General features: G+C 45.1%; 1 protein-coding gene across 3 annotated transcripts in view; it reads left to right on the forward strand.

Annotated features, from left to right (window-relative positions):
* gstcd (glutathione S-transferase, C-terminal domain containing) overlaps positions 1-10,000 on the forward strand; it is a 42,217-nt gene that overhangs the window by 23,832 nt on the left and 8,385 nt on the right. For all 3 annotated transcript variants that reach the window (XR_003412179.2, XM_027031744.2, XM_027031745.2), the window contains exons 5-7: positions 3,645-3,760; positions 5,006-5,050; positions 5,274-5,402. Coding sequence is in view for 2 of the 3 variants with exons in the window: in XM_027031744.2 (XP_026887545.2) it covers positions 3,645-3,760; positions 5,006-5,050; positions 5,274-5,402 (290 nt within the window). In the remaining variant the exon portion in view is untranslated. The remainder of the gene's footprint in view (positions 1-3,644; positions 3,761-5,005; positions 5,051-5,273; positions 5,403-10,000) is intronic.

Raw genomic sequence — 10,000 nt, forward strand, 5'->3', positions numbered from 1 at the left:
CTCTGGGTTTAAGGACCTCCATCTTTGCTGCTATGACTTGGCGCTCTCCAAACTCAAGAATCGTGAGCTTTGAGAGTTACTGCTGAGCAAACCTCTGACCTCCAGCCTGTGGAGGGTAGATCTGTCTGGCAAGGGCAGAGCAGGCTGTTGGTGTTTCATACAACACTGGCAAAGTTGCACCTGGTGATGTGTTGTGGGGTTTTTCTGTAGTCTGATTTAGGATTACATTTCTTTAATATTCCTTCTCCGACTCATTCAGTCTTTCATCTTTGATTTTCGTGAGCTCATGTCTTTGCTTTTTGAACCTTTAGCATGGGGTCCAGAAGGATCAAAACTGCTTCTGAGATATCTGAGCTGTGGAGATTTGGGGTGTGCTGACGCCTTTGAGGTTTGGCTCTGTCTCGTACCGAGGTCAAAGGCCATACACGCGGATGACCAAACCCAACACGCACACTCATATGGCCTCAAGTTCATGGAAAAGCTAACATAAAGAAAATAGCCTGTTATTAAAAGCCCAGAAACCCCATTATTCTCCACTGAGGTTTTATAGGAGCTGATAAGGGATCCATGTGTATGTTTGCCGGTGCCAAGGCGGGACCAGCTGCTGAAAACACTGCATGGAGGTCGGAACGATCTGGCTCAGTAATACTCCACTTCAGTGTCCAATATGATAGTTTTCTGATTCTGAATGTGGTGTTTAAAGACCCAGTGAAGAGGCATGACTATAGGCAGGTGTTTTTTTGTGTGTGTGTGTGTGTGTGTGTGTGTGTGTGTCTGTGTGTGCTTGCGTGCGTGTGGTCGCCTAGATTGGTCATGGGACAAGTTCCCACCAGTTCTGGATGGGAGAACAGAACCTTTTAAATTTTAAGGATTGGGATGCCCAAAACCTTTTGTTTTTTCAATAAAGATTTTCTTTGGAACTTGTAAACTGTTCTGGAAAAAATGTGCAAGGAACTGGTTGATTGTGGAACCATTTGAAACCAGACCAGATCAGGATCTCGGCCACATTTAAGGTCTTCTGTTTTAGATTACAACACTAGCTCTAAAAACCAGCTTCAGGTACGGCTTCTGATGGCAGTGACATTGGTGATTGGTAAAGTTGTGCTACGTGACGATGGCCACTCAGAGGCAGAGAACTGAAAACAACTCAGGACTCAAAGTGGTAACTGAAGATTACCTGACTGGAGTGTGATGTCGCTTTAGCGGCTGGGGTTTTGATTCATTCGACACGCTTGTTGGATGTTACTTACTGTTGAAGAGCACTCGTAATTAGGCCTTACTGATATCTTAACTTTATACTTGCCGGTTTGAATACAAACTGCACTTACAACAGATCTTACCCAGTTTACAGGTAAATGTATCATCCAAGCCAGTGCTGTTGTGGTGAACTTTGAACCCTGCGCTGTTTTTGTGCAGGGTTCTCGAGGAGAGAGGCGTCTGGCTGAGCAGTCTTCTGGTGCAATCTCGCATGCCTGCTGTGTGCAGGGTGGAGTGTGAGAAGTGGTTAGGACTGTCTAACATGCTTAATTATATACGGTTATGGTTTGAAGTGCAGACGTGTTGACAGACCTGCGGACGTCTGCAATCCAGGAGAGGGCCAGAATGTTGCTTTCACTTTCTGCGTTTTCAAAGACTTCACATCTGGCAAATCCTGCGTGTCCCTTCTGGGCCTTCACTGATAGAGACGCTTCTTATCGTTTCTCCGTCCACCGTAGAGAGTAAGACAGTGACCCAGGGCCAAAGACACACACAGCCGCTGGGCGCCATTACACCACTAATCCCTTAAGAACACGCGGTTCTGAAAATAGCACCTTCGCCTCACCGCTAGCCACGATAAAACCACGTTCCTGCATGTTCTTGGAAGGAGTAGCTGCTGTCTGTGGTGAATAGCTCATGGTTTTGTTTAGTTTTTTGACAAGGAGAATATTCCGAAAGTAAACGGTTGGAGGTCCACCCCCCACCCCCCCCAAAATAGAGTTTTATCCCTGAGGCAGTTGGAAATGTGGCCGATTTCAAGCTAATTATCCTTGTTCTGTACTGTTCTGTGGCATTACGTGAGAGCAACACCCTCTCTGACTCGCCAAATGGATCAGGCAGAGCAATTTGTTATGTTTTTGTCATTCCTGTGATAGAATTTTATTCACATTCTATCTGCCTGTCTCTCTCTCTGTCTCTATCCCTCCCTCTCTTTCTCTCCTCTCTGTCTCACCTTGCTCCAGCCTCCCTCTCTCTCTCGCTCTCTCTCTCTCTCCCTCACACTTAGTCACAACCCTCTCCGGAGTATCTGAGTCACTGGAAGTGGAGGCCTGGTTTACTGGAAGTGTTTGTGAGTGTTCTTTGATGGGATGTAGTCCCCCCCCAAACGCCACGCGTCCAGTGCCAGCAGTTTGCTTTCTATAGTTGCTGAATTGTTGGGCATTGGGAATTGTCTCCTTTCAATTTTCTCACTCCAGCTTTGTCAAATGACCCTTTCACATACACACACACACACACACACACACACACACACACACATTTATTACTCGTTGAATGTAGACACGTCCGTCTCCCTGTTGTGGCCCCAGGGTGTCCAGCTGTCTATGAGAGCTCAGGACCCATTTGGATGGTTTGAAGACTCCAAGGTAATTTGTGGAGTTTTAGTGCAGCCTGCCATGGTGCGATGAACCGTGGACAGGAATGTCTCCAACCAATCACAGGGCCGGTCACATCTGTAGGCCTCATAGCTCTTTCCCTCTCTGCCACTTTCTCTCCCTCTTTCATAGTGTTGTATTTAGGTTTTTTGGGTTTTTTTTACAGCATGCATACAGAGTTACTAATCACCATTGAGAGACACTTGAGCTGGATTGCTGGAATATTCCGCTGTGCCTACATAGAGCCACGCCCTCACCAAGACCTCCAGCCCTCAGTAGCGGCCATGCATTTGCCCATGTGGGCACGGTGTGTTTCAGGTGTGTGTTCAGGTGTGTGTTCAGGTGTGGCGATGACGACGGTTCATGGTGCCTGACTACAGGATTTCAGGTAGCCACGGTATCGGAAGCGAGGTCTAGTACCTTTTGGAATGAGTGCCAGGAGACCGTGTGAGTTTGATGCTCGTTGCTTAGCTGCAAAGAATCTTCCCTCCGGGCCACTCTCTCCTCTGCACTCGGCCCTGCCTCCTTGGGATCACTCTGTGCTCGGTTGGTGTGGCTATGGCGCCACGGGGTTACAACCCCATATCTGTGGCACGAAGGATTGTCCCAAGCTCTCTCTGTGCCACAGGCCGTCTAAAACTCTGACTTCCTTAAAGAAAAGGGTCCTTTTAACCTGTGTCTCGGGTCTGTTTGTCTTCAGCTGATGTTTTCAGCAGTTTCCTCGGGGGATGTATCTGTGTGTGTATATAGAGATGGATCAAAGTTCATAATATGCAGTCAGGGTAATGGCAGACAGGTAGTGTGTTGTGATCCCTGGCACTCAGAGGCACAGTGTGCTAGGCTGTCAGCCAGGGCTGCACCTTTAGAAATTCACATGTAAAATCAAGTATTCATCAAGTAGTCTTGTACACGCTGGCATGCAGTGGGCTGGGAATTGTGTTCAGGTATCTGCCCTGCTCCGCCCCCCACCACACCAGTGATGTCTTCATCCTCTGCACCTCTTCCTCTCCCCAGGCAAGATGTCTGCCTCTCGTGCTGTCCGCAAGCAGCAGCAGCTAAACAACCTGGTTGCCATGGTGATGGAGCTGGCCCGTCCAGGTCACACTATTGTGGACTTCTGTAGTGGCGGAGTAAGTGTTTTTTTTGTGTGTGTGTGTGTGTGTGTGTGTGTGTGTGTGTGTACTCCCACAGTTCCTGAACACAGCGTGTGGTAGAGGTTGACGTACCAGAGTAGACACAGTACAAAACTAGAATTCCTTACAGGCTTGTGTAAATGTGTCTGTGGCTCTAGAAGATGAATAAATTGTGCTGTTACACGTTTTTAACAAAAGTAACCAATAAACAGTCTGTAATTTGAACAGTTGATACCTGATCCCATTCACAGATCAATGTTCAGCCCTCTCTGGGGAAAACACCTGAAAGAGCAGGCATCTTCCGCTAGAGATGGGGTTAGTGAGCCTAGTGTCCGTTATCTGTGGGATAGGGTTAAGGCTTAAGGTTAGGTAAGTGGTAGCTCAGTGGTTAAGGTACTTGACTCATAATCAGAAGGTTGCTGGTTCAAGTCCTGCCACTGTTGGGCCCCTGAACAAGACCAATTACTGAAGTTGTGTTCAGTCCTGACTGTAAGTCCCTTTGGATAAAACTAAACTAAATGGTTAGGGTTGAGTTTAGTGTCAGTAATCTGTGGGTTAGGGTTACTGATCACTGATACTGTACATGTGTATTCAGGTCATATCTCACCACACAGTGTCTCAATCACCCATTGGGTTCGGTCTGAAGCTTTTTAATCATTTACATGCTACACTGCTGCACACACACACACACACACACACACACACACAGACACACACACAAACACACACACACACACACACACACACACACAGACACACACACACACACACACGCACACACACACACACGCACCTCTTTGTGTTGTAATTACTGCAGTTTTGTGGGTCCATATTTTGTATTCATATTTATTTATTCATTAGTTTCTTTTCTGTGCTTTGTGTTTTGTTATTCTTTTCTTTGTTGTTTTTACTTCTGTTCCGTATTGTTAGACCTTAATTCGCTTTTCCCCTTTCAGCCTTTTTGTACAACACTCTTGTGTATCTTGAAAGGCACTTATAAATGAATGTATTATTATTGTTATTATTATTGGTTAATCTTAATATTGTTTGATGTGCAGCGTTTAAAACGGGTCTGTTTATTTCCTCTGTATTTCACGTCATTATGCTGCACCCAGACAAGTGTTCACGTCTCAGGTTCACAGGTGTGCTGGTGCTTGCCCTTTGACCTCTGAGCGTGGCGTCTCTTGACACCTCCTCCTCCTCTGTGTGTGTGTGTGTGTGTGTGTGTGTGTGTGTCTTCAGGGTCACCTTGGGATTGTGCTGGCGCACACACTTCCCAAGTGCCAGGTGAGTTCGGAAGCCCCTCTGCCCTCGTCCAGCTAAAGGGGGAGGAACTCTAGCTGTGCTGATGGAGTTACTATCAGAATTTGGAGAAATGTATTATTAATTTTAAATGGAATACTGTAGAGTAGAAGGTCCAGTTGATTATTCGAGAATTACCCTCTTGAACTGAGAGCCATTGAGTGTAAATGAGCACGGTGTGCTGACGTGGCTGTTTTGAGCCCCCTAGGTCATTCTCGTGGAAAACAAGGAAGAGTCTCTGGCGAGGGCGAGAGAGAGGAGTTCCCAGCTCAGCCTTCCGAACGTGTCCTTCATCCAGGCCAACCTCGACTACTTCACCGGACCTTTCCACGTAGGGGTGGGTGCCGTCTGATACGCTGCCAAACAAACCGAATGGCTTGTGAATGTGTCATAACATGCATATAGAGCTCCATTACTGATGCTAAGTTCTTCACGTTTAAATATATCTGTTAGTATCTATCATATCTATTAATTTTTTAAATATCACATATGAAAATATTAAATATGCAGATTCTAGAGAATTATGACTGTTGTTTCAAAGTTGAATCAATAAATGACAAGTGTCTGATTCACAGGTAAGATGAGCTTGTGTGTGCTAGGCCTCCGCACAGGACTCGCTCATGACATCCTGGATGCACAGTTTCGCAAAACTCTTCTGTTTGTGTTATCTGAAATGGCCGGGTCACAGTGCGCTTGGCGCGCCTGTGACTGCCGCTTCCAGACGGATTATGTTTTGGATTCTATTTTCGTGTGGTTTTGTTTCGCTTCTCACTGAACTGTTCTGCGAGGTTTAACTCTGATATTTTAACTTCCAGTCCTCTGGGGGAAGCTACACTTCTAAACGTAATGTTGCATTACTCACCTTTTGATCCCTTACAGATAAAGATCGTCTACACGCAGCAATCTCTATGTTCAGAACAAATTTAAAATGTTTTTTTCTTATGGAGATTTGGCAGCAACCTGGGGATTACCTCCATCTTAATCTAATGACAACCTGGAGATGACCTCCATCTTAATCTAATGACAACCTGGAGATGACCTCCATCTTAATCTAATGACAACCTGGAGATGACCTCCATCTTAATCTAATGACAACCTGGAGATGACCTCCATCTTAATCTAATGACAACCTGGAGATGACCTCCATCTTAATCTAATGATGTGTATTCAATCTGTCGTTTGTTTTTGTAATATCCAAGCCATTCACCTTCTCTGTGCATCTCCAATGTTCGCTCTTCTGTTCCTAAACATTCTTGTCATGACGACGTTCTGTCTCTCTAGAAGAGCTCCATCTCTGATATACTCAAGGAGCACCCTGAAGACTAGACGAGGTTCCCTCGAGCCGTTCCTTCCTGTGGTTCACCCCTGAGCTGTGTGCTTTGAAAACTACCCGTCGAAAACTAAAACTGGCTTTATGGTGCATGATGTATTGCACTCAGACTGCATGCTTAGTTATAGCACATCCCTAAACGATGCCCATTCATGTTTCATTTGTCCGTAGTTCCACATATAAGCCCAAAATATTTTTTCCCACTGTGAATAAACTTCTGCAGCCGCTTCCAGTACGGTTGAACAGTGTGACATTTTTCTTATATTCTTTAAAAGAAGAAAAAAAGCAAAATACCTCCCAGTTTTCCTTCTGCTCTGACAGCAGCGGATGACGGGGACTCCTGTCTCAGTCCAGTCTCCCGCCTCTAAAGCCGGCTCCTCTGCCTGGCCCTGCCTCCACGCTTCTCCCATGGACGGTTCTTCAGCTATTTCTAGTCCTGTTTACACTTCGCTTCAGGATTTGTTCCTATGGCCCTAAAAACCTCAGCTGTAACTGCCATTCTTAAAAAACTTGCAGTGGTCCTTCATAATTAACGGTCTATTTCTAATCTCCCCTTCCTAGCCAAGTTTTTAGAAAAGGTCTTTTTAAAATGCTCATGACCTGTCTGACCTTCACTTAGACGGCTCTGTTATGTCTCACCAACCATCTCCTCCTCTCCACTCATTCAGATGTCCTCAGTATTCTTCTTCTTCTAGACTTAAGTGCTGCACTGATACAGTTAATCATGACACCTTTATGGCCGTCTCTCTGCTATTTGAATTGCCAAAACTGTACTTGCATTGTTCACTTCTTATATTTCTCATAGATCTCATTTTGTACCCCTTGGTTAACACGAAACACTGACGATGTTACTCGGGGCGCTGTCCTCGGCCCTTTTCACTGTCTATATTCTACCCCTCAGTCAGATCCTTTGCAACTGTGGTCTTCCACTCTTATGCTAATGACATAGATGTATATTAGCACCTGACACTGTACTACATCATTCCTAAATCTCCAATCAGTTAGTCTTCAAGTTAAACATTCAAATCTAAAATAAAGATGGAGACTTCAGAATTAGTTAAAGAGAATAGCTGGTCCGGTCCTTTGTTGCAACTTAACGTTAACAAGCATTATTGAGGCACCTCTGGAGAATGTCTAACAGTCACAGAAAAAGGCTGCATTTTTTATACATTTGTCAGAAGTGATTATGTATTCACCCCACATTCTTTTACATACTAGTGTTTGCATTCACCACTATTACATCCAAACCATGCATTAGAAAACATATGCAAACTGATACTCAACACCTGCACCGGTTGGAACCCGTTACCACCACATTCCAAGACTTCTCTTAACCTTGTCCTAAAGAAGATTGTTTTTCTATACAGTCCTGAGCCTGGTGGATAGGTCATATATCTTACCCTGAAGTATGCTGAAGCCTACCCAGGATCCTTTGCAGAAGCCTGTACACAAATCATTCTGAAAGAACAGAATCTCTGTATATGTCTAATATTCAGTGTTCACCCTCTGTTCCCTGGAAACACGCTTTTACTACCTCACCTACCTGCTCCACTGTCTCATACTCAAGATCTTAAACAATGGATGAACATGAACGCCAAACGTTTTACTCACTGCTCCTAAATCCATCATTTCTGAACGTCCTGCTCGTACTCTCACCCTAGACGGTGCCATTGCCAAACTCCCACCCCAATTTTGGCAAACTTTTTGTCTCCTCACTCACCTTTGAACCCCACATCAGATCCCAGGTTAAAAGTGCCTTTTTCGACATCCGTGACATGGTCTTCGGCCTGAGCTTCACGCCTTCATCTCACCTTGTCTTAATTATTGCTGCTCTCTCATCAGCGGTATTCCAAACAAAACTGTCTACACTGCTGACCTGTCCCACTGCGCGTTTGGGTTCATCTCCTCCGGCACCTGTAGAGATTTCTGCACGGACTTGCTCCTCCTTAGTGAGCTGAACTTCTCCACCCTGCTGCCCTGCCCGCACACTTGGGTCATGCTGGGCGTTCCTATACGCAGGCTTGTCTCTGCTGGGGCAGGTCTCCCTGTACCATGGCTCCAGAACTATGGACTGCATCACCACAATCTCTTTCTCTGCGCTTACATCCTTTAACTCTGAGCTAAAAACGCTCACCTTCCTCATGTGAACTGCTGCTAAAAGTTTTTCCCCTCACCCTCAATTTCTGAATAGGTTTCTGTTTGGTCTTATACGGTTTTTGATTGGTTGACTGTCCTTTGTTGTATGTTTCATATATGGATCGTATAAAGCAACCTTGAGTATGAGAAATGCAATAAGTTGTTGTTATTATTATTATTATTATTATTTTTTTTTTTTTTATTATTATAAACTGCCAAAGCAGTGTGAACTGACTGCTTCTGTCCAGAGTCCCTCAGAGTGCCAACTCACAGCTCTGCTTGTACTCCCACAATCTCACTACACACAAGCATAATTATGCCCTAATTAAGAAGTATCCTTGGCAATTACTGTTTTTCACACACCACGTACCTACTTCAGAGTTCTCTCAAACTCACTAACAGTCATGAAGGAGTTAATGGTGTCTGTTTCCATAAACAAGTGTCACAGTACATTGTAGAGGCACAGGGAGATGATGATGGTGAAGATGAAGATATGTTTAAGGCGTGCTTCCACTTTGTTCACGTGTGCTCTGAGAAGTGCAGTCTCTCCCTGTGTGTCCTGCATGCATGTCCTGTAATAGTGAGCGTTCCTGTGCAGCCTGTAGTCATTTTCCATGAACGCTGCAGTTTTCTTCACTTCTGTTCCCCGATTTTTGCACCTTGATGAGTGATGGCAGACGCCACTTAAAAACAAGCACCTGTGTTTCCGTGCGCTGTGCCGAGATGAAGCTTTGTCCTTCTGTCGAGGTGGAATCTCAGGATTATTTAGATGGCACGTATGGAAAAGGGCAAATGACTTTGTTTGTTTGCGCAGGCACTTGTGCATTAGAGCTGAAAGCGAGTTAGGGAATGATTGCTTAATAGGGGAGTGTTTACTCTCATTATACTGGACCTGAGTTTTTTTGTCTATTCTGCAGGAAAAGGAATCTTGAAAAGCCATGATGATGTCTGTATGCGTGTGTGTGTGTGTGTGGGGGGGGTATTATTAAAATTCATTTTTGTCAGGCTTTTATTATGTCGGCTGTTGCTGACATTCCTGCGCAGCCAAGACTTTATTCAGTGGAGGGCATCGTGTGTGTGTGTGTCTGTGTCTGTGAGTTGCAGTTAATTAAGTCGGAGAACTGCATCATTTTTGCTGCAATATTTATACTGATCTCAAATTTCATTTTCACTTGCTTTGGATTTATTGAAATAGGCCTAATTGTTACAGTCTTTTGGAGTTTTCTTTTGGAGTTTTATTTTAATGCACTTTGGGAAAATGACCCAATCTCCAAACCCCAGTGCAGATGTCTAGGTGAGCCCCTCTCTGGGTGGAGCGGGTGTTGTGTGCGGGTGTTGTGTGCGGGCGTCGTGTGTGTGTGTGTGTGTGTGTGTGTGTGTGTGCGTGCGTATAGAGGTTTGTGCTGAAAGGCTCCTGACTGGCTTTTGTCTGCTCATCGCCACAATGAGTGACTGTAGCTGGCGCACCA

This window comes from Electrophorus electricus, chromosome 11 (assembly GCF_013358815.1).
Source record: "Electrophorus electricus isolate fEleEle1 chromosome 11, fEleEle1.pri, whole genome shotgun sequence".
NCBI classification, from domain to species: domain Eukaryota; kingdom Metazoa; phylum Chordata; class Actinopteri; order Gymnotiformes; family Gymnotidae; genus Electrophorus; species Electrophorus electricus.